This window comes from Centruroides sculpturatus, unplaced genomic scaffold, assembly GCF_000671375.1.
Source record: "Centruroides sculpturatus isolate CEXI.00-Female unplaced genomic scaffold, Cexi_2.0 scaffold967, whole genome shotgun sequence".
Lineage (NCBI taxonomy): Eukaryota > Metazoa > Arthropoda > Arachnida > Scorpiones > Buthidae > Centruroides > Centruroides sculpturatus.
This window is the reverse complement of record NW_019385089.1, coordinates 66,512-93,574: the sequence shown is the minus strand read 5'-3', so window position 1 is coordinate 93,574 and position 27,063 is coordinate 66,512. Positions and strand designations below refer to the sequence as shown.

Genomic DNA, 27,063 nt, shown 5'->3' with positions numbered 1-27,063 from the left:
AACTATACAGCGTTAGGCCAGAAACGAAAGAGTAACGAAATAAATTGATTGTTTTTATGAGGGATCCCGTGATTTTTTTTAAAACATTATTAATCAAAAATACTCACGTTTAAGGACAGTAATCGTCACGAAGATACGTTAGATAGGTAATGCAACACACAAGAGATGATTTATACCTTTTAACGGGTCGGGGAGATAAATCAGTAAAAGGTAACATTAAAAATTATATCGGTACCGTCGAGAAATGTATAAGGAATTTAGAATTAAAGAACATTAGTTAAAGGGAGAAAAAAAAGAGAGAAGAAATTCGATCGATCAATTGAGAGAAGACATCTTTACAGTAGAAAGTTAATAGTACAATTTAAGTTAGTTTAAAGGGGGCGGTTAAACATTCTTAACTTGAAGAAAATGAATGAGTAGCGAGTGATTCTGTTCTTCTGGAGTAATGGTTTAAGATAGAATTGAACAAGAAAGTAAAAAAAAATAGTAAAAATAAATCAGGATCCGGAAATTGTTCTTTGCAACGTCCGAGATCCTGAAAGGATTCTTCAAATGTTGATGACAGGAAAGAAGTCAATCGTAATAATGGAATTAAGTATCGAGTACTTTTCTATCTGAAGAGAGAAAAAGAAATAGGTTAACTTTAATACTTAATGCAGAGAGAATGGTTAAATTTTTACAAGACAACGAAATCATGTTTTCTACTCAATAAAAACAATACTTTATCTGTAATACTTAAAAAAAAACATTAATATGGTTATGTATTGCCACCAAACTAAATGGATCAAATAACTACCGAAATATTTCTTTATCCGTATCAAATGATATAAATATAATAAGGATATAAATAAATAGCCACGTCGATTAATTTTCCAACATTTTTTTTACATTTATAGTATTAGTAAACTATAAATATACATATACATAATACTCGTAAATATATATACACGAGTATACATAATAATACTATATATACATAGTATTATTATGTACAGTGCATTCGTACTAACAGCAGGAAAATAATTTTACTGCTACTGGTATAGATAAATACTGTAAGGTACAGTACGTATGGTATTCATACTTAGTACTTCGTACTTACACTTAGTAAAAAGTCTGAAAATTAACTGGTATGGCTTAGTATCGATATTTACTTATCTACCAGTTAATTTTCTAAAATTTTTAAAAAGTATTATGTGAATACTAATTTTACTAGTAGCAAAATATTTTCCGTATGTCTGTATTCATATAAGTACGGAAATATCAGTACGGATATACCAACTATAAGTATGTAACACAGTACTTGTACAACCAACTTGGCTGTACTTGGTTGATACAACCAAGTACTACTACTTAATACTTAGTAATACTTGGTTGATACTGCATAATCAGGTCTAGTATATCAAATCAGGTACAGTACAGTACAGTACAGTACAACCAAGTATGAATGATTAGTAATCACAGTATTATTTGATTCAAAAAAGTTATAATCCATACTCAATACTTAAAAATTATGAAAAAATATTAAAAAATATTTACCCCATCAATTAATTTTCCAGAATTAAAATATATATANTTTTTATAAGCATAATAATAAAAGAACCTGAAATATATATATATAAATTTTAATTACATCATAACTTAGAAACTGAAAAAAAGAAGAAATATATTTGATATATTAAAATTTCAACTGGTAAAGTATTGAAAATCGACAGAGAATTTCTAACAAAATGACATATGTACAGAAATCGATTCGTTACCTTATTCCTTCTTATGAAAAAAAAGAAGAAGAAAAAAAAATTTGTTGGAGAAAACCATTTCCAATAACAGAAAACTGGATAAAATTAACCCCTAAAAAAAGGGGAGAGTTTTTTAAGGTTAAATTAATAATAAAAAATTCAAACGGGGGATATCAAACTCGAAGCAATTTTCTAAGACATATGAAATATAAAATTCGATTAAAAATCCGTCCGTACCAATTGAAAGAATGGCATTTTTTTAAGCATAAAAAGCTAAAAAAAATCTATTAAACAAGACGATCTTATCGAAACAACTTATCAGTTCTTGAAAACTCCCTCTGGGACTTGAATCTCTTATCTAGAAAAGTATTCTTAGGAGTAGAAAAGAAAAAGAGGAGGAGGAAGAGAAATCTTTTAGATTAGAGACGGTTTGTTTTCGTTCTTACGACGTGATAATTTTGCCATCTGTAAAGCTCCAGGCTATAGTAAAGATAATTTTCTACTAATAAACAAAGATATCAGAATATTATAAAAGCAATTTTCTTCGATAACCAATTTTTTTTATATATATATAATATATTTTTATTATTATTACTATACAAGTATAGGAGATGAGCCAGATAAAATTAATGATAGTGTGATTCATATACCCTTATCGAAGATAAATTAATGTCGACAGTGGCTATTAATTCACCGGGCAGTTAGAGACAAACTTTAACAGGAATTATTTATTCTTAAACAGGGTCGTACATATAATTTTAGGCTAGTTTGAGGACACGAAGATGTATATGATGTACGTGACACGAGACCATAAGAGAGCACTCTCTCATTCGATTTTCGAAATGAATTATTAGCGTAGTGAATCGAAATAAAACTATATTTCTAAAAATATAACTTAGTTTTATTGATTGATGGCAATGGAGGGACATAAAAAAACATAATGTATAATTTGATAACAACGTGAGGAATTTATTGTAAATAATTTCTGAAGGGGTGGCTTACGTGACGCGCACCAGATTCGAGACTACGTAACATGTTTAATATATTAAAAAAATTGGCGATTGGTAAGATTCACGTCAGCAATTTTCGTAGAATAATAAATCGGCTATAATTTTCTACAATGTAAAACAACGTTACGTCTCTTAAAATTTTAAAAATCTACAAATTACGAAGGGGGGAAGGTTACGAAAATGTAGCACCTGTCGCAAAGTGCTAGGGCGTTATTGCCGTGTTTAGACACACAAAAAAATGACATTGTCTCGTCTAACTGACATGATATATATATGAGGATATGGCCAATGCAACGGCTGAATTCATTTTTTGGAGTATAAGTCGAGTGGAGAACAGTTGTCGAGAGGAGCTGTTTGTCAGCTTCTAGATTATCCAGGATTTATTCCACAGCAAGAAAAGAATATAAACTTTCCTTACAGTAAAATATTTATTCTCGTTGTCATAAATGTTATAATTTAATTAACAATTCTCCTGGAAGCTCATTTAATAGTATTACCGACGAAAACATTAAAAGTTTTCTTCCCTTTTTGATAAATTTATCGAACGTAAAGTAATGCGTGAAGTGGGATGCATAATTTGCTTTCGTTTACCAAAAGAAATCTACATACATTATAAAATTCTTCAACCTTCTTTTTTGTAATTTCCCAAGCAACTTTCCTACTTATAAACATTTCAATAACTTTTATCCAAGAATTAATACGTTAAAAACCTTTGCACGATTCGTTTAACGTGATTAATTGATGGCACTGGAGGATGTCTAATGATTCGGAATCACTCAAACAGACATTAAATTTCGTCTGCATAATTCTTAGAAAAGAATATTTTACTAACAAATTTATGACAATAAGAAAAAAAGTAATAAGGATTACATTTTAATCTAGAATAAATGACCATCTTGTTGAAAATTGTAGTAAATAAGGTGTAATAAAGGGTGAAAAATGCTTATTTACAAGATACCAAACGTCTATTAAATATTCATTTCTATTTTCAAGACATAAATGCTACATTATGAAAGAGTGAAACTATAATTATCCCTTTGTTTTTCTTTTCTCCATGCTTAAAATTTGTGATTAAAATTAAGAAGGTGTACGCAAAAATATAATTTAACTTGTAATTCAAAAGTCTGTAACTATGTAAGTAGCTAGATACTTAAACCATGTTTGGCTCTATGCTCCTATTTCTTTCCTTTCTTCCTCCTCCTCCTCCTCTTTTTTTTGCCTAATTATAAGAATTCTTTGTTCGTTCTTTAAAGACTTTCGAGTGACAACGGTTCGTTGTTTCCACTCGAAAAATAGAAGGCTAAAAAATAATTAAAATAACGTTTGAAGAGTTGAAGGTTCTTTTTTTCAGTTTTAAGAATTTGTTTAAAAAAGTTCTTGTACAATTTATGTTTTATTCCTTGCCTTAAAAATAAATAATTCTTTTGTAATTTAGCTATCTACTTTTCAAGTACACAGAGTGAAATTTCAGCAAAAATATTAAGTTTGGAAGATGGTAGAATAGATTAAAAGAACAGAAACTGTTTTATAAACATAGGCAGTTCTCTATTTGATATCGAAGATAAAATGCTTAAAAGATTACAGAAAATTAACGCTAATTGGTTGAAAAAACAGAAATTGACAGTTGTAGGCTTGTTTCTTTTTAATTTATTACTCGAGTCAACCAATAAATAATCATTTACTCAAGAATGTCTCTAATAAACTTTTAATGATAGCTTAGGTGTTTTATCTACTATATTAAGCGGAGAACCTCCTGTATTTATATTTATTTGCACAGTTTTTCATTTACTAGAATTATTTCGGCGTTTAATTATTGCATTTATTTTAACGATTAACGGCTGTTATTTCAGGTTTTTATTGAATAAAAACAAGCAGAATTATGTTTACTTCTGTCTATATCTACTTCATCAATCAATCTTTGTCAAAACTACAGAATCTCCGGCAATCCTTTGTTAAAATATCTATCGATAAAAATGTCTATATTCGCATGGAAGCTTTTATTTAATTTTTTTTCTTCTTCCTAATTTCTTTTTCCAAAAGTTACTATATTTTACTAGCCTTCACCTTGCTGAATTGGATTAAGAAGTCTATGATTATTCAATCTATCGATGCATTCTTTCAATATATTTCTGCATTCCTTCCAAGTTCTTTCGTGAAATTAACTTATAAAAGTCTTCTATAACTTAATAACAGTATAAGAAATTTCATTTAAACTTTAAAAAAAGAAAAAAATTGATAAGAGAAGAGAAAGATGTGCAAGGATAAAAGCGAATTTCGAAAACAATTCTTAGATTTTCTACAAAAAATGGCGACATAAAAACTGCAGATTTTATCGAAAGAATGATCTAGTTTAAGAATACGTAAATTTATTTTTATAGTAAAGTATTTACATGGATTTTCTTTAGGAAAAAAATACATATATGGAAGAAGTGTGTAGTTGAGGTTTACGTTGAGAGATTGTTTTAACGTTAATTGATGTGTTTATGAAAGGTTAAATAAGATAAATTCGAAAAATTAAACTTCATTTTCTACTTTTTTCCCTCCTGGATCTATTCCAAATTGAAAGTATTAAAAACTCATCATCAATAGCTACTATCTTCTCGCATAAAAATCGATATTTTTTTGGAAGAAAAATTAGTAAATAGCATTATAAGATTACAAGTTAATAGCAGGCAATTAAAACGAGAGAGACACTAGACGATTTAAATGTTATGTAAGGCATTAAAAAAGTATACATATATATAGCCTATATAATATAAAATAAAAGAATAGAAAACAAAAAGAGACAGTTGACCTTTCTCTCTATTCATCACAAATTATAAACGGTGTTTTTATTCTCGACCGCTGTCAGCAGTTCAATTATCAGGAGTCGACTGTACAAGCTCGACGCGACAATGGACACTAATTAAGTCTCCCTATCTGCCAAGTCGACGACACGAACAAGGGAAAAAAGAAAGGAGAATATTGGTCTAGATGCGTCAAACCGTGGGAGGTGAGAACCCTTAATGAATAGGGTGATTCCAAGACAGGTTGAGCGCTCCGAGATAAATGACTAACCATGGATTTGTTTGTGGAAGAACGAAAGGAATTTGTACATTATATTGTGACTAGAAGAACGGATTAATGTGTCTTTTTCTGGTTAGAAGATGCAGAAACGGTGATTTTTCTTCCTTTATATACGATTTTTTTTTTTAAAGAAAAAAAGAGATTTTTCGGTTCTTTATTAAGTGACATCAGCTACATCTGTTTCGAATTGATCCCCCTCTTTTAACGTTGTAGAGCATTTGGTGGTGTGTTTAAGTGCAGTTACGCTATTTATCCGTTGGCTGCTACAGAATTCGATGAAAGAAAACTAATCGAGTAGAAAACCACTAAATATCTCTGGTTCACATCAGTTTGGTATCGTTAAATGTTGATTTTTCTGAGGATCTTTCTTAACCATTTATGCCGTTCCACTACGTTCAATCTGAAAAATGGTTCCTTTAAAAGAAAATACTTAAGCGTTACATAATAATGGCATTCCCGAGATAATAAAAGGAATCAATTTTGTAAATAGAAATGATAATTTCCTTTTATTATAATTAGAAAATTAAATATAAATAAAAGAAACATCTGCCCTTTCCTGAAAGTTACAATTAAAGAGTTAGAATCACTGGCCAATTGCTATTATTTTTTTTCTTTTAAATGCCGAGTGAAGGGAGGGTAAAAAATGCAAGGAAATTCAACATTTACAATTGCATGATTAATATTGAACGCATTGTTCAATAGCTATGCAGTTCCATCTGCAGTTTTCTCATTTATAATCACGGTTGGCGGCCGATCGAAACGGATAACAAATGGAGTACATTAAAATTCGATTGGATTTACAAATAATGTTTCCATATCCTAACAAAGAACACGTGTATGGAAACTGTATAAAATAGTTCACAAGAGAATGTTTTATGCACCAGTAACTATAGAGAAAAAAAGTGAAATTTATATATATAGTCTATATATATAGAGCAGAAAATCTTACCAACTGTTGAAAGCTTGTGTTTTATTTACTTCTCTAAGTAATGTATCTTTCAGATGCGATAATAAACCAACAAAAACCGGAGGTGAAAGTATCTCTAGATCGATGATAAATGGAGTAATAGAAGACGGAAGTTCATCAGAAGAATGTGTGATAACTGTATGGAGTAAATCATAAGTGTAGAAAGATAGAAAAGACTTCTCTAGTACTTGTTACTGATAACGTTTGAGCATCTCTTTCTCTCTTCCCCTTAAGGATAAAGCAATTACAATTTTACTTAAAAAAAACAAAGCGTTAAGGACATTTAATAAGCACATTTGTTTCTTTTACAGAAAAAAAATAACAAAGGAGAAAACACGTGTTTCCAAGCAAACATGAATAAAACATTTTTATACTAGAATTAATTTATTATAAAAATAATCTTATATGTTAAGTACACGGAATACATTATCCAAATGGTGGTAAAATAATCACAATCAAATTTAGATAATCTTAGTATTTTTTTTCTTTCTTCACATAAAAAAGTTTCTGTAAAATAGTAAATCTTTCTCGTTAGGAAGAGATTTAGAAACATGAAAAAAATAAAAGAAAAGATTGACAATGTAGTCTCATTTAAAACTAGAGAAACACAAGAGTTTTTAATATATATATATATATATATCTGTAGGCCTATATATTTAGTTTTTTCTTTCTGTAGTTTTTTCATCAGGATAAAAAAAAAGAAAGAGGAAAAGAGGAGAAGATAATTCAAGAGAAAAATATGTAGCAATATACAATGGAGTAGAGAAATAGATTTTACAAAGCAAAGCACGTTCAACATCCGAGTTTAGTAGATTTTTGTTCGTCGCGAGAAACTTTGATGGAATATGAATGTTCCATTAAAATGCCAATACCAACGTTTGTGCAATACAAGATCATTTATCAACTATACAGCGTTAGGCCAGAAACGAAAGAGTAACGAAATAAATTGATTGTTTTTATGAGGGATCCCGTGATTTTTTTTAAAACATTATTAATCAAAAATACTCACGTTTAAGGACAGTAATCGTCACGAAGATACGTTAGATAGGTAATGCAACACACAAGAGATGATTTATACCTTTTAACGGGTCGGGGAGATAAATCAGTAAAAGGTAACATTAAAAATTATATCGGTACCGTCGAGAAATGTATAAGGAATTTAGAATTAAAGAACATTAGTTAAAGGGAGAAAAAAAAGAGAGAAGAAATTCGATCGATCAATTGAGAGAAGACATCTTTACAGTAGAAAGTTAATAGTACAATTTAAGTTAGTTTAAAGGGGGCGGTTAAACATTCTTAACTTGAAGAAAATGAATGAGTAGCGAGTGATTCTGTTCTTCTGGAGTAATGGTTTAAGATAGAATTGAACAAGAAAGTAAAAAAAAATAGTAAAAATAAATCAGGATCCGGAAATTGTTCTTTGCAACGTCCGAGATCCTGAAAGGATTCTTCAAATGTTGATGACAGGAAAGAAGTCAATCGTAATAATGGAATTAAGTATCGAGTACTTTTCTATCTGAAGAGAGAAAAAGAAATAGGTTAACTTTAATACTTAATGCAGAGAGAATGGTTAAATTTTTACAAGACAACGAAATCATGTTTTCTACTCAATAAAAACAATACTTTATCTGTAATACTTAAAAAAAAACATTAATATGGTTATGTATTGCCACCAAACTAAATGGATCAAATAACTACCGAAATATTTCTTTATCCGTATCAAATGATATAAATATAATAAGGATATAAATAAATAGCCACGTCGATTAATTTTCCAACATTTTTTTTACATTTATAGTATTAGTAAACTATAAATATACATATACATAATACTCGTAAATATATATACACGAGTATACATAATAATACTATATATACATAGTATTATTATGTACAGTGCATTCGTACTAACAGCAGGAAAATAATTTTACTGCTACTGGTATAGATAAATACTGTAAGGTACAGTACGTATGGTATTCATACTTAGTACTTCGTACTTACACTTAGTAAAAAGTCTGAAAATTAACTGGTATGGCTTAGTATCGATATTTACTTATCTACCAGTTAATTTTCTAAAATTTTTAAAAAGTATTATGTGAATACTAATTTTACTAGTAGCAAAATATTTTCCGTATGTCTGTATTCATATAAGTACGGAAATATCAGTACGGATATACCAACTATAAGTATGTAACACAGTACTTGTACAACCAACTTGGCTGTACTTGGTTGATACAACCAAGTACTACTACTTAATACTTAGTAATACTTGGTTGATACTGCATAATCAGGTCTAGTATATCAAATCAGGTACAGTACAGTACAGTACAGTACAACCAAGTATGAATGATTAGTAATCACAGTATTATTTGATTCAAAAAAGTTATAATCCATACTCAATACTTAAAAATTATGAAAAAATATTAAAAAATATTTACCCCATCAATTAATTTTCCAGAATTAAAATATATATATATATATTATTATTATAAAATCTTGTTTAAATACACATTCATAAAAATACTTTAAAAACTGGAAAAAATTCATTTTTAAAAAGCTTAAAATAGAATAAAAACCTACTTTAGATAAATGCATAATTAAATCAGGCTTAAATTATTTTATTTTTTCTTAAATCGATTGCGACGATTGTTAATGTAATAGTACAGGAACTTAACTTTTATATTATTCCATTAAATTGCTTTTTAAATATACTCTTTCGTGTAATTTAACACTCAAAAAAAGAGTTTAATTCGGTCGAACACTTAACCTAGATTACATAAACTTAATATAGAGTTTCGAGTAACAATACTCGAAACTCTATATGACTTGTTACGTAAGGCATCTTGCAGTGTGCTGATATAGTAACAGCAGAGCCCACGTTTTATTTTAATAATGTAATTCAAGATGCGTAACTCGTGTCGATAATAAATGAGACGTTTATCTTGTGTTACATCAGCAATATCAGATTTTGTTTAAATACATGTTAAATTGCGCGAGATTTAATTATTACAGTAGTATGCTTTGTTAAAATAGTAACTTTGTAACTGTAGTAGCATTTGTGAATAGTGGTAACATAAATCTGCATTGTTCTTGTAAGATTGGTAATTTATACAGTAATATTGGAACTAGATAACATTATTTAAACTGTTAATATACTGTATAAGTAGCATTCCTTTTAAATTACAGGGAAATATTAGAAATACTTTTAATGCTACAATAGCATTTCACAAAACGATAGTAACAGAGTTTGTATGATCATACAAACAAGCATTTGTGGAGGATTGTTAAATCTGAATATTAAAACATAGCAGCATTCTTGAAAGATTGGTATCTTATCCAGTAATGTGGAGCCATTTTCTCCTCTTCTCAGTTTGATGGTACTCATATAACAACACACTTTATACAGATCTTCAGAGTTTTAATGCTGTAGTAGCATTCCTTTCAAATTACACACAATACCAACAATATTTGTGTTGATTTAAATCTGAATGTTAAAACTGTAGAAGTATTCTCTAATGATTGGGATTTTATCCAGTAATGTGGAACCATTTTTCCATCTTCTCAAGCTGATGATACTCATCTAACAGCACACTTTACTGTGAATCTTCGAAGTTTTAATGCTATAGTAGCATTCCTTTCGAATTACAGCACAATATTTGTGCTGATTTAACTCTGAATGTTAAAACTACAGCAGCATTCTCGAAAGATTGGTACTTTATCCAGTATTGTCGAACCATTTTCCCCTCTTCTCAGTCTGATGATACTCATATAACACAATACTTTACTGTAGATCTTCTAAGTTTTAATGCTGTAGTAACATTCCTTTCAAATTACAGCACGATGCCGATAACATTTGTGCTGATTTTAAATTGTTAAAACTACAACAGCACAATTCTCTAATGATTTATATAATAACGAGTTAAATTCGATAAAGTTTTGAATTGTTATAACTATATTCTTAACTATGGCATGATATTGCTTCAGGCTGTTTAAACTATTATTCTAACATCAATTATTACTATATTAGCATTAGATATGTAATTCATGTAAATATGTATTATAATTAGATTTATTGTCAAATATAATAACAAGTTATTGTTTAAATATTCTGTTATATAATGACATTCGATGTTAAATATATAAACTTTCTTAATTTTTAAAGTGTAGCAAAAATTTAATATAGGTCTGCAGTATTGAGTTTTTTTGTAACATTTTTATAATTTATTATTGAATAATTTCTAATTTTAAATAATAAAAATTGATTTTAGAGTTTTAGGTATGTTCGAAACTTTAAAAATCAATTCTGAACGTTTATTAACGTTTTGATCAATGTTTATTAAGAAATTAGAACGATTTGATCAACATTTATTAATAAATTAGAGTGATTTGATCAACATGTATTAAGAAATTAATAATTTGATCAACGTTTATCAAGTGAGAAAGTTTTCATCAACGTTTATTAACACATTAGAATGCCTGAAACGTTTTTAGCAACGTCAAACGTTAATGTAAAAACGTTAAAGATAACGTTTTCAAAGAAATTGATTACATGGTTGCAGGCAACGATTTTGACAATGCTCTTCTGTAACTAAAAAACACTGCTTGCGGCGTAAAACGTTACAGACAACACACTTAACAAGATTTTTAAATTAAAACGAATTTATTATAAATATTTTAAAGTCACGTTTTTTAACAACGCCACTAAAGAACGTTTACCTGATATTTTCGTAGCAAAGTTAAATGTTAACGTCGAAACCTCGCATACAGCAACATTTCCAATTAAAAACTCGCTTAAAACGCTTTAAAATATCCCAGACAACGTTTCTTAGAAGCTTTAAACGTTATAAAACATATTTAACATTTTAAACAGAGAAAAAAAATAATAATTATAATGTTTAAAACGTTCTTATAAAGTTACTTTTATTGACTGTAACGTTCTTAGAAGCGAATGTAACAAAAAACAAATTGATTATAACACTTTAAGAACACTGCAAATAAATGAAATTTGCAGAAAATTAAATAAATTAAAGTATTTAATTTTTAAAAAATGTTTTAAAATCTTTAATTAAATAATAATAATTTTTAAAAATTCAATTATTTTACTAATCGGCTTTGAAATGATTAATTAAGAAAACAATTTTAAATCATGACAGTAACACGAAAGTAATGGACTAACACACAGAACGTACAGTACACGGCATAATATAAACATCAAAGAGAAATGATTTTTCCTATTATAGTACTAATTAACAAAAGTGTTCTTCGGATAATAAATCGAAATTTTATTTAAAATGACTTCATTTAAGTCAATTATATTCACATTTGGTGTACAAACGACCTTACACAAAATGAGTATTATCATTAATTTCCATTGTCAAAATATAATATCGAGTCGTTTCTGCCACAATAACAATTTATTGGTCTTAATATATTGTCCAATGTGAATGATTAGAATTTCATTTTAATTGCAATTTTTTTTTAAGTACAATGTTAATTTAATTGTTACTATAATAGTAACAATGGGGGATACACTATTTTTAATTAAAAATAGTGCGATAATGCTGCCCTAAAACTGATAAATATGCTGATAAGTAGATTTATTACTTTGGTAGTAACTCTGTTAATTGCTACTGTAGCAATATTAAACGGAAGTGACGTATTTTCAATTGTTACTACTGTATTATTTCTTATTGTTTATTAAAGAAAACTAAATACAGTCGAACCTCCAACAACGGCCATCTCTTTTTTTTTTTTTTTTAAAGAATGTTTAATTTTTTTGGAGCAAAAATAACCTCCCAACAACGGCCGCCATTTTACAGTAACATATCTTTTTGAAATGAATACAAAATAACCTGTAAACAAAGGCCATCTCCAAAAAACGGCCATTTTTATGTTCTCGTCAGTGGCCGATGTTCAGAGGTTTATCTGTATAAAATTTCAGAGGTGTAGTAGAGGATACTACAGCAACACTACTTATTAATTACTAACAATACTAAATTCAATAATGTTACTGAATAGGTCTGCATTAGCAGTAGGCCTGATATTTATTAAAGTAACAACATTAATTGCAATTATTTAAATAAGAATATAAACTTCCATTGGCCAAATAATTGTCACTGCTGAATAATAGTGTCTGTGATAAAAAATAACTTTAATAGTGATATTATCCGTAATAATATCACTGTATGATATATAAACATGCAAAGATAAATTCAGTAGTACGTAAGTCCGTAAATTATTACTATAACGAGAAATGGCATTAATGCCAATACAATAGAAACACGATAACATTTCATATTCATAGTAATTAAGTATGTTAATTACTAACAATTACTACTACAGTTCTGGGGATCCGAGATCGAATCCGGGCAAGTAACCCCAGAAATTTTCGTCAGTATCGAAGCAAAGCTAAATAATTTAAGAAAAATGCGCCCCCTCACTCAGATCGGTTTGGCCCAAATATTTTGGATCCCGTCTTTCACCACATGCCCCATCACAGGCCTGAGAAAGGCCCTCTTATTGCCCACAGTAAAAACACTAAAAGATAATTTTCAGGCCCATAATGTAAAATTGATTATTTTTACTGAAATAACAATTTTATAATAAATTTACTACGGTAGTAAGTAAGTTTGCAAATTACTACTGCAACGTCATAATTCCAATATATTCTAGTTTTATTTAAAGAAAAATTGAGAAGTTACGCAGACCCAACTATTGTTAGTGGGTCTGTGAAATGTTAACAATCACTGCTACAGAAATTGTTACTATACAAGTATTAACTTAATTCGATCTTAAACAAATAATAATCCTCCATTGTTTTCTTTTTCCTCTCAGGAAGAAGGCAACATATAATTGATTACAGAAATCGTTTATTTTTGAAAGGATTCAGGTCATACAGGCTACGGGCTATACATTTTCTCCCTTATTTTTGTAGGAAAGTTCATTTTATGAAATAAATTCTTTATTTTATTTTATTTTTTTTTAATAAAGTTTCTTCAAAATAGAAATGTTTTTATCATTTAGAAATATTTTCTATTGAACTTTAGCATTTACAATGGATGAGGAAAGGTAAAAAAAATTATTGTTTTCTTCCCTTTTTTAAAGGATTAGCAAAATTCGATTCGATCAGCAATTCGTTAAAAGGACGAACCAATCAAAATTGAGCAGTCAGCTGATCACTTTCTTTATTTTTACTTCACACTCCGCCGCATCGCTGATCATTCAACTTTATGGAAAAATCTGACAAAATAACCAGAAAATGGGGAGTAAGAAGAAGAGAAACTTATCCAATTTAAAATTATTTAAGTCTCTCCTTCACAGAATGAATTTAGATTTATAACAAGGAACTTCTAACTCATGGTGGGTGTCTTTTATTGTGAGTACAGAGAGTAGTTTCCTTGGAGAGGACGGAGACGGACTGCCACGTCCTCATCTGGGATGCCCGCGTTGTAAAATTAACTGAGAAATATTAATTTAGTCGATGTTTGCGGAAAGAAATATTAATTTTAGGAATGGCACTTGCGAGGTTGCACGACATCCGAGTAATTTAAAAAATCATTTCGTTGGTAACTTAAAATGTACGGCATCTTCCCGAATTTATTCTTAACTTAGAAACGGCCAATTTACGACGTAATAACAGTAAAAATATACGTAATTTTGATGGATTTTTCTGTCGATTTAGTTTAATTAAAATGTTCTTAGTGTGCCCCCAAGCTTAGTTTTACAAGTCACCTGACGTAGATCACGCCAGGGCATCTCACCCGCACTCACCTTACATAACGGTAACACAATTTAGTTAATTAAACATTTAAGAAAAAGCTTTTCTTTCTCGCATCCATCAGGAGAACGTTAAAAGCGAGTGCAAAGAATACGTTACGCCTAGAGAAAGACATCGTTCAAGCCATTGTGCGTGGTAGAAAGGCATTGTTGCTGGCTGCCAAGCAGATAAAAATGCGTCATGCGTCCTCCACCGCTCATCCAATTGACAAGAGAGACGTTTCGCTGCACGACCGACTTTCTCATCCTTCTAGGTCGTCGATGGTTACTTTACGTCGGCGGAGATAGAGTTTTCTTGTTTCTTTTGACACGTTTATTCGGCCTACGATCCATCAACTCCGTAACGGAAACCTACGTGACTCTATAGAAGGACACGGCACTGGCAAAATATATGTGTCCTATCGACTTATGCCGTGATGTATTGACGCGTTACGGTATTTAGAATGACGAACACGAATCCAGAATATTTATAAACTTAAACAATTTAAGGAAAAAGCGCCCTCTCACTCAGATCCGTTTAGTGCGATGGATACGGATAGAGTAATTAGGAGTTTTTAACTAATTGCGGGATGGGCCAGTATCGAAGCAGAACGCAACTCTCTCGTGCTAATGGTTTACCGATCAGCCCTTGTCTAGAGACATTCTACGAAGCGATAAATCGAAAACGGGAACGAATTTCGTTAGTTTCCATTCACCACTCCACGTTAATTACTTAAAAATCTAAATGTTAGAAGTCTCCGTTTCATCTCGCTTTTTCTCTCTAGATATACTTTCCTTAGAATCTACACAAATAGAAGATATCTGGCAAGGGATGAGATGCAATCGCCTGTTGGGAAATCACGCTCAGACTTGGAGATAATCAAAACGAGAGATGATACGAAACGGTTTTGGGATGCCGTGCTGCAAAACTGCTGAGATAACTACGCTTTTCTATAGGAAGCCTGCTAGACTGCGTGACTGAAAGTTGTGGAAGAATGTCTAGGAAAAAAGTAAAAAAATAAAAAAATGAAAGAAAGAAACTGGGGAAAATCGATTAACTTTCTTTGCTGATATCAGATGTGACTGAAGATGACAGTTCCAACCAGCTAGCAGATTATCATCTCTAACTTCCAGAATGAATTTTATTTCTAGCAAATTCGAACAGTAGAATGCCAAGGATTCATATATATCCATAACTACACCCGGTTAATCGATATCCCGGATACATCAGTAAATAGTAAAGTTATAAATTACTTTACTTGACTTCTGTCGTTTTAATTATTCCGATTGAATAGGGGGGAAGGTGTTTAAACACACGAAGCGAAAGCAGAAAAGGGGGGGATGGAGTGGGTATGTTTTATTCAATCCAACTCGGGCAACTGGAGGATATATTTTATTTTCGGGAAAATATGTCATAAATAATCTAAAATTTCTCTACTGTAAGAAGAGCACCCCCAAAAAAAGATGAGTAAACATCGACAGCGGTAAATAAATTCAGAGAAAACAGAGTTGTGGTCACGAAAAGATTGACCATATGCAACATTCATGACCGATTCTCTCCTGTGTATAGTCAATATCAACCCTGCTTTATATATATATTGTTTTTTTTGTTTGACTTAGACATCGTCACACTCGGATTTCCACATCAACACGGGGATAAATAATAACGAATGCAACAAAAACACTAACATTATTATTAAAATAATATTTAATTTATTTAACATATTCAAACAATTATATCAAAGAGGGATTAATGAATTAAGTAAAGAGATGATTCTAAATATTGAATTAGTGTATATATTATATTTCATTATTATATTATTGTAGCCTGTATAACAGATCAATCGATACGTGTAGATTAAACGTACTTAGCATTTCCTTCCTATTGTAAATTTATAATTAGTTTCAATTTTAACAACACATGAATGGTGTGACTAGAAGTAATTTGCATTTACTTAGTTTACTCATTATTGGTTTTAATTCGATTGTTTTTAACTCGAATATGTAAGTAATACACCCACAAATCTAACACGATTTATGCGAATATTAATGTAAAATATTATAGTTATTTATAAAAATATATTAATGTAAAAAGGAATAATTTATTTGCGTATATTATATGCTAAACTGTGGTTAAAGTTATAGGTGGTGCTCTGCTTTATAAGTAAGATACACGGACATTGTTAGTTGATATTGACGCTTTTCGTGTCCAATAACAAAACGGTATGCCAATATTTCGATTACACTTTGCATAAATTATAGAAAAATCCTTATATTTTGTCTCCTTTATCATTTCATTAACTTTAGATAGCAGTTTTAGGTGTGGGCCTCCATTTCAGGAACTACACACGCGCATGCGATACACTTGTCGATATTCGATCTCAGTTTGATATTCGGAATCCAATACTAGCTAAGACCCTACACCTCGTGCAATGTGTAACATGGACTTGTAAGAGAAGAGGCCTTACCAGTTAGTTTAAAGGCTGGCATAAATGAATTACTTTAATACTTTAAACTTAAACTGATTATTGATTTATAAAATAAACACATAAATTTGGGACGATTGACGTACGTACTTTCAGAGTGATTTATAATGATATATTCCGACATTTACAGTAGAAGGAACACACGATATGATGATTCATCATAAGAAAGTTAAATAAAAAAAGCTATTCTGCTCAATGAGAACAAGCCCACAGCTACATATAAACTTATTCTATTCGTGTGTAGCCTTCTATTATCCAGAACAGAAGGAATTTATCTATAAGGATCTCGGTTAAAGCGTCATTTAATCGAAAATTTCCTTGTAGAACAAGGAAACGAATATTAAAACTCCAACTTTCATTAGAGCCTTAAAATCGCCAAATTTCTTAATTAAAAAGCTGCGAATGTCGAATAAAACGAGTTAAAACTAAGCATCGCAAAGTGTTTGTATATTAAAAAATCGAATCGATATAAGATATTAAAAAGATAGATCCTAAAAAATACTCATTTTATCCGCAAATAGAACGGGGGACCGGATCAATGACTAAATTAAATTGAAAGTCAAACTTTTATGTTAAGATGTAGAGAAACTGAGTTAATGCATGGCATAACGATTCTTAAAAGCTGGCAATAGAGACTAGAAAATGAATTGCTCTAGGGAAAGAATGTTGTAATCTGAAATTCTATTCTGTTTATATATATATATATATATATTTTTAACACGAAACAAGTTTACATTGTAATATATAGGTTAGGACAAGTTGAACAATGAAATTAGAGGGATAAAACGTAAAGGAAACGGCTACAGAAGACGTATTTAACTGCCCCTTTTTTTAATCGATAGGAAGATTATTATTATGTTGATGTTTATATATTATTTGGGGGTCGAAAGGGGATGGAAAACCAAGAAAATGAAGTAAAAAAAAATACGTGTTTCTAGCTCCAAACTGGATTGTATAAGGTTTCGGTAAGCGTATTGCATTTCGCATGATTACTATGATAAAGGTTTTCTAGTATAAAACACGATTTTTCTTTTGTTTTTTTTCTGTAAACTTGGCTTAAGATATAGTCACGGAAGACGTAACTCGGATTTTATTCTGCATTATTTTTTACTAGGTTACTACCTTTACGTGTTCGTCTAGTTCATCCCCATTCCTGTTTTGTCGATAATAATAAAAATAAAATTAAAGAAAAAAATAAAAAAAAATAGAAACTGAGTAACAACGAGATAGAAAAAGAAATTTTTTTTTTCTTCTTCTTCTTCTTCTCCTCTTCATTTTTGCGTGACTTTTTTTCATAAATTATAAATAAATTCATGTCTTTAAGTATATTTTTTCCTAATGGATACATTAAAAAACATATTAAAGACAATTATACGTTTGTAAACTGAGTTATAAATATAATTTTTACGTGATTTATAATTTCCATTTACGTTAAAAAACGTCATTAAATTTTATGAATTTAAACAGACATTACCAAAAATAAAATCTTTGGTTTGAATTCAATTTATATAAGTATACAAAGAACTTAAAATATATTTTAAAAGGAAAATATCTAGAAGCAATTTAATTTTTTTACAATATTATAAGTTTACTTCTATATATACAAGCTACACTTTATATAGAGGTAGAGATTCTTCTTCAAGAAGAATTTTTGATCTGAAAACAGAATTTTTAACATAAGACTAGCATTACGGTTGTTTTCTTGAATAAGGCATGTTTATCCTGAAAATATAAACAGGAGACCGGCTAAAGTCGATCACCATCTTCTAAAGTCACCAGCTGTGTCTAACAGTAGGCGCATGTACTAAAAGATATCTGATATAGTTACAGTTAGAATCGTCTTTCACTTTACTATCTTCCCCCCAATGAATGCCAAACATGTGAATGCCATTTTACATCGACCGTTCGACTTTAAAATAAATCATTAAATTTCGAAAAGTTTCACTTTCCTGTATCTACATTTACTTTGTTGTGTATACATTTATCATTTTCCTCAATTTAAACCTTAGGGGCTCGAGACGTGTTTAAAGTTTCTAGCCCGTGGACATGTGCGTTTTCTCTCTCCCTTTTTGAAAAAAAAAAAAAAAAGGAAAATGCAGACTTCTCGTAGCTTGAATAAAATATTATACAGTTAATCCGAACGAAATTTGATTTATGTATAGATATGATAATGATACTGTTAATAGAATAATGTTCGTAGGCCTTTATGTTGAGAGGGGGTAGAGTTAGAATATTATGTTCCTAGTTACGAATTATGATTAATGTATTCTCTTCTCGGTGTGCCTCTACAGTATTATTTGTGTAGGAAATCTGCTAACGTTGTGATCGTTAAATGATGTCATTGTACTTCCAGTGATATCATCTATCGATCAGGGTGCATCCAACCAATCTACACTAATATGAAACAGCAATAAAGATAATACACCTTGACAAACAGTCTTCCTTTTTTTTAATTTTAATAAATTTCAAAAAATGATACAGTGTATATATATAGGCCTATAAGTCGATACGGTTATAAATTTGACCTTACACCTTAGTCAATTTTTTTGAGATTTAATAAATAAATCCACACCGTAAAAAGAATATTGAATTTAGTGATTAAAACAATAAATTTTAATTATAATTTTAATAAATTCTGTATATTTATTACTCGTTATTTTTTTTGCTCTTGTATTGATTTTTCTAAATTAAATTCTCTGTTTTAAGTTTACTTAATAGATTAATGATTTTTTTTACGCCTAAGTAGATAAGCAATGCTTATGAATTTATTTAAATTAACAGAGCGCAGAACGAAAAATAATACAGAATAAAACTGAGTGATCGATAGCCCAAACTGTTTTGTCCGTAATAAACAGTGTATTGATAGAATTACAAGAACAGATGAATTGGAAAATGATAGGTTTATGTTCCGAGTCAGGAAATCCATGCTGGAGTAGAAACGTAAGATATGTGGAAAAAGAAGAGAACAAAGTAAATTATTATCAATACGAACGTGATTTATTATACTATCAGGATAGTCTTTCATATATCCAGTTACTAAGATGCTTTATTATACTTTAGCCAGGTTCTAATACAGGAATTCTCTCTTCTTCACCCATTCGTGAGTGAAGAATTTTAATCTTCACCTCCATACTACCAGACTTTTCAAGTATTTTATTATGGAATTCTTAATTTAACAAGGAAAAAAAACTGTATTAACTTGTTTCATATTGTTAATAATGCTTATCGAGAAGATAATAATGACACAAGGAAAAAAATATATAAGTAGCAACTAGTATAATTTAAGAATTAAACCTAAAATTATTTTAGAAACTAGAACATACCAGACAATGGTAGGACACAGTAAAAAAGAAACGTTATTCTTTTTTTATAAATTATCGAATGTATAGATTGACTTCCTGATAATAAAGCTATTGTGTCATTTGCAATCAATTTATGTTGACAATCTTATCTTGTTTATTTTACTTGTCCTGTACTTCACCTCTATTAAAGGGCAGAGAGAATCTCGTAACATAACGTCCTTTATCTCTGCTCTCATGGTTTCCACTAATGTTCCCTTGAGTGTATCATTTGAGACAAGCCAAGCATCTAATAATAAATCAAAGAATGTTTAAGATTAATAAAGCAAACTTCGAAGAGAAATCCATACATTTGGTATCTGTAAAACAAGCTGATGTTTGTTCGTTTCTGTATAATTTAACACGGAATAAAAGGGAAAAGTCCTTCGTATTTATTAGTTTATTTTTGGTTTGTGTCACGCAAACCGTCCATCACCTGGTAGAAGTTAATGACAGGATATGCTGAGTTAGTGTGACAGGTTGTCACACGTCAAATGACACCCCCTATTCTTTACGAGAGAGGAGTAGGACTTGTGTACTAGAAGAAATGAATAACTTGCTTAAGATCAATAATTCCTCGTATGAAAGTTTCTTCGTATACAGCGCAAGTGCAAGTAGAGGGGAAATATAAATATAGGGGAGATCGGGGCAACTTCGGCATGCGGGGCAAGTTTGTCAAGCGCTTTTTTTTAAAAACAAATTAAAAGGAGACTTTGGTTATAGGTTAGGCAGTTGAGTTTTATTGGTGGCTTGTTGAGTGTAGTGTTTTTATTGTTCTCCAACAAGCGTAGTTGAATTATCAACCAAATTTTCATTTTCGTTCAATTCCATATAATATTTTTTTTCCATTTATATTGAATTGGCAGGTTTTGTTATAATTCCATGATAACGAAAGTTACTTTTCCTGTTAGAAGGATGTAACTTCAACTTATTCACGTGGCCAGATCATGGCTTGGCATTCTGTTCTCAGGGTTGTACTTAATGTTTCGAAATCATGACTAGCGGGGTAAGATCGGCAACATAAAGCCACATTAGAAGCAAAGGATAAAAATCAAACAGATGATAAATGAAAACATGTTTGCATTTGTTATTCATGTATTTGAACTTGCATTTCGTTGTAATAATATTAAATGGGTGTTGGATTTGTATTTCTTTGTTTTAATAGTGAATTCCAACTTATACATTGTTAATAACATAATTTTATATACGTGCCTATCTTGCCCCATTACTGTTGCCCCTATACCAGGGACAACTTTAATAAAAATAATTAAAATAATTACAACTTTACAAAAAGAGAGAAGTTGCCGATCTTGCCCCTATACCCGGGGCAACTTCGTCAATTTCTCTCTTCTTGTAAAGTTGTAATTATTTTAATTATTTTTATTTCCAAACTGATTTTAACCAGTTCTATAGTAAGGTAACATTCCAATAGACAATATGAAAGCTTTTTTTTTCAGTTTACAGCAGTATTTATTACACAAAATTTAAGTAAAGCTTAACATGCCGATCTTGCCCCGATCTCCCCTATATATAAATTAAGTAATCTCGAATATCATCAAATCGACTAAACTACAGCCTGGAGCTATAATTGGTTTTTATAAGAAGAATTCTATTACTTATCTCAGATCAATCCAATAAAATATTAAATGCGGAGATGGAAGGAGAAAAATAATATATAATTTTTTTTCCCTCTAATTTTTTTTCTCTGGTTCATTGTAATTTAATTGCATATGACCTCTAGTTATTATTCATACGAAAGGTTTAATCGGCAAACTTTCTTACATTATAACATCTGTTCTTATTTCACAGAGTGGCAAGCTGCCAGACAATGAAAAAATACGAGAAGGTTATATATGTATTTTATTATAATTTGTTTACTTTTTTCTCCCCTCCTTTTCTTCTTATTGTGACTTTTATATATGCAAATTGCTCCGTTTTTTAAATGATTTAACCAATAAAAATCGATTATTTACATTTTCTTTTTACTTTAACTTGTGTTATTATATTCATTTTTTATTCTGTAAATAAATAGAATACAGAAAAACCTCTACGTAGCGTCCTCCCAAATAGTGACACCTTGGTAAAGCGCCAATTGAACGGATCTTTCCCATAAATATTAAATAGATCAACGAATTACTAAATGCGTGATTTAGCATTGCAAACGACATTTTTATCGCCAAATCACGTGACCGTCAAACTTGTATGTAGGCCTATAGTACAGTACACCTCGTCACTATATCTTATTTTCATAGCTTAAAAGCGCCAAACTCGATTTTATGCCAATTTCGGAAGTGAACAAATACCGGCGATAAATCGAAGTTTCGCTTGTAGTTAAAAATGCCAGAACTATCTCGATTAGTTAAGAAAATTTAAAAAAAATAGACGATATTCAAATTGAACCAATCATCGTTGAGATAACCATACCGCCAACCAATCGGCGTTAAAAATTTTAAACGTATATATTTTAAGTATATTAAAGAGGACGACTTATGTTCGCAATGTCATTTATAATATTAATTTCACAATTTCTCACTTTTGATTAATTTATTCACTTAAAATTTGGTGGCATAAAGTAAAAATTAAAATTCGACGTATTAATTTTTCGAGAATAGTTTATAAAAACGTAAACTCACATTGATCAAGTAAATGTAGAACGATATGTACTCGAAACACCGACTGTATAGTTTACCGTTAGCAGGACAAACAATTGATAAAATGTCAAGTAAAAATCGAAGATGTCTTTTACATCAAACCAATTCCGTCACAGCGATAGCAAAGAAACGGTTGGGGAGCAAACAACTTGACCAGAAAACGGTATCATTCTCGAAAAGGATCTTGAAATCACACGAGTGGTTTTCACTGTAAACAAAAGGTCATTTGTTTGCTAGGAGGCAAATGAGTTGGGGGATATCTGGCACCGAAAAAAAGACACAAAAAGAAGAAAGTAAATGTAGCAGAAGCTAAATTTTCAAACCTGTTTGACAAACCGAAAACTGCAACCAATTGAAAAGTAAGATCATCCTGATCACTCTCCATTATTTTCCTTATTTATATACATTCCTCTTTTTTAATTATATAGAAAGTATTTATTTTTTTATTTTTTATCCGTTTCCTTCCTATTTAAAAAAAATAATACTATTTACATGACTTCACTTATTTTCTATAAATATAAAAACAAAAAAAAATTTTAAAAATCCAAGCAGAAAATTTAATTACGTAAAAAAATATTTCGCTATTGACTACAACGTTTTAAATTTTTGTTTTTTTAATTAAAATTCTTTTTGATTAAATTTATCGATTTAAAAAAAAAACTATACAATATACGGTAATTTTTTTCTCGTTTATAACCTGTAATTTAGAGTATTAAGGGCTTTTTAAATAANTATATATATTAATTTATAAAAATAAGTTTAAAGAAGATTTATTAAGGAAAAAACGCGCAAAATCGAGGTATTTGGCAATAAATATTAGCATTAATTAATAGTTAAAATGCAGAGAAATCTTTCCTTTTGAGTTCAACTAATGTAAACTTTGATAAAACTTTTAATTACAAGGGATATTTCAGTAATAGGAATTTAATTTCGTTGTAATCAATTAGAACTTCCCAATTTAGTAAATGCTACACTTTCACTATAATCGCTAAAGCACGCTAAGATACTTTAAAAGATGTCGATTTTAATTTATAAAACTTTTCAAATTTATATATTCTAGTTCATTTATACTCTTTTTTCTTCCTCTCCGTCGCAATTCGTACTCAATTATGACGTAGGTAATAACGTTAATCGATTACCAAGCACAGTTTTGTACTTTCAACAACCAATAAGTGCAAGAAGATTGATTGATACGACGATGATCGGTTACATTTCGTGCCAAGATAGATGCTTGAAAGTAATTTTTTTCTATTAAAAAAAATTCAAGCTCTACTTCCACCGCACTAAGAATACGAAAACTGCGTGGATTATAAACTCCTTTATACTATTGTTAACGTCACACAACCGAGATACGAATCGTACAAAATTGTGTTATGTAAAAAGGGAAAAAGTGGAGTTTAACATTGGAATGGCGTGGCAATACGTCAAGATCTTAACTCCATTAAAGATAGTTGGAACGTTGTCAAGTACGTTTCCCCCCTCTTAAGTCCAAAACGTAAAGTTTTCTCCGGATTTCTTCTTAATGCGGTCGACTTTTGACAAATAGGAATAACCTTCTGTGTCATCTGACAAAGGGGTCAGAATGCAGACATTCTTATGCTGACACATAAGCAATCTCCTTTGTATGATAATCGGGAGGGCATTTGATGTGTATGTACTGTACTTTACTGTACGTGAGTGGCTCATTAGTGCCCGAACACGTATGATTCCGTGTCAAAAGGAGAAATGCCAACTTTACCCGAATGAATGAATCAAGTATGTGGAAAATAAGTGTATCCTTTCGGAAATTTACCTTAAGGGTACTTGCGATTAAAGTTTTATAGAGGGTTTATTAATAGACAATACAATTAGTCGAGACCCGAATGAAGTGATGAGAGGTTACGGTAGGTTCATTTACTGAAATGATTTAACATGACCTGCTTTTATCGCAGTTTCCGCACATAAATCGCTTTCTATATGAACTAAATTACATTGATACAATCGCTAATCTCCAGCAGCATTACAGCAAACATAATTATTCAAAAGCATTTATAAAGTGAGTTTATATAACTTAATCATTCTCTAAATTATTTTCTAAGTAAATATCTTTTTTCATTTATTTCCTCATTTTTCAATTTAAACTCAAATAAAAACTTTAACCAATTATAGTAAAGTGTTTAAATAATTTTAAAAAACGTCACAAATTTGATAACCAATTCAACACATTTATTAAATTTTTTTTTTTGAAAACGTCATAGAAATTTCAGCCAATTAGAGAATATTCCGTTTTTTTAAGTCACTAACAATTTAACCAATTAAGAAACAGATTAAAGTAAACTATAAAAACGTCACGTCGTATTAACCAATCGCGATCTGTTGATAGTTTTAAATTTTCAAGTTGCTTCGATCTTATTTAAGACGTAATATTATATTTTGATCAATTAAAATATTTTACTTTGAAAAATTTGCCCAGAAGTATTTAAATATATAAAAATTGCAATTTTAATTAAATAAATCTGTCCTCCAGGAATAATTTTTCGAACATTAATGATTCTTAATATAAATTTTCTTTCTGAAAACAATTTTTCTTTTTATTGATTGTTTCGCGAGATAATAACTCCGGAGCATAAAAACAAATAAAAAAAAAAGACCTCTTACAGATTATTACCATTAATAACTAAATGATATAAAAAAAGGTCTATCATGACATATTCACAATCTATTATCGAACTGGTATTCTGACAATTCCAATTAGAACTATTGATAATCCAGAAGGCAGATAATGGAATGACATCCTGTCTTCCACATCTATGAAATTTAATTAATTCTATACCGCATTATATTGAAGAATTTGCTATATTTGTACATTATAATTTATAATTACATTAACTAAATTCGCACACAATAATTTTATATTCAATTTAATTAGATTTTATCGATGTAGTTTCAAATTTAACCAAGAGTTCCCAATACACATTTTCCCGATTTATAACCAATTAATTCGCCCGAAAATAAATAAATAAATAAATAAACAATCTAAACAGTGATAAATGTTATTCGAATTTTCGAAATACGTCACACGCGTCAAAACCAATTACCGTGAAGATATTCGAAATTTTTCAAAACACGTCACGTCTCTTAAACCAATTAGAATCACTTAATCATTTAAAATTCAAAATTGCATCATAAGTTTTTATCCAATTAGACAAATGCAATATTTGTCATTTACGGACACCACATTTCGTGTTTTAAGTGATGTTTCAGTCGAATTTAAGTTAATATACGCGAAATTTATGAATTTTACTAATCATACGCAACTTTCTAAACATCGTAACATTAAAAAATACTTAATAAATGATGACATTTACACGTTTTACATGCCATACAAATTAAATTAGATTAATTATCTTAATGTAAAATCCAACTCGGCTTGTGTCTGAAGTGTTTTTTTTTTTCTTTTTTTTTAAACGCATTTTTCGCCTATGCAAAGTTTATTTACAGTTTTAAAGCATTTTATCAACACTGAAATGTCATTAGTCAACTAAGAGAGATAATTATGACGTTTCCTCGATGATTTACGCGTAAATTAATTGGATTTTCGCGAAAATAAGCGAGAAAAACTCGGACTTACCGAAGCTTGCTGTTACGTTGATCGAATCATCGTCTTCAATGGTAAACGATTGAATATTAGAAACTAGGACACAGATAAAGATTAACACAACGTACAAATGAATTAAATACATCGTTATTAATTCTAAAAAGACGTTATTAAGTTATTTAAACACGCCATTTTCGTCCAATGTTAACGCTCGATCGGTAGCACACGTCCGAATGGCAGCAGACGAAACAAGCGACTACTTTAGTTCGTACGATGAACGTTTGGAGGCGCTCTTCGATCGTGATTTTTCCAGTTTTTAATACATATGAGAGATTCCGCATCTGTTTTTCAGCATCGAGTTTCTTGTTTTCCTACCTTTTAACATTGTTTAAAAATTGTTTTTTTTTCTTTTCGCTTAGGAAATAACCGATATCGATGTTGATTTAATCTGTTTCCTCCGCTAATATTTATTTTATT

At 29.9% G+C, this 27,063-nt stretch overlaps 1 protein-coding gene across 2 annotated transcripts in view; it reads right to left on the bottom strand.

Moving 5' to 3' along the window:
- The window catches only part of LOC111634522, a 45,853-nt gene extending 19,022 nt beyond the window's left edge, over window positions 1–26,831 (bottom strand). For both annotated transcript variants that reach the window (XM_023379319.1, XM_023379318.1), the window contains exon 1: window positions 26,620–26,831. In XM_023379319.1, the coding sequence (XP_023235087.1) occupies window positions 26,620–26,731 (112 nt within the window). In that variant the 5' untranslated portion in view covers window positions 26,732–26,831. The remainder of the gene's footprint in view (window positions 1–26,619) is intronic.
- Between the last annotated feature and the right edge of the window lie 232 nt (window positions 26,832–27,063).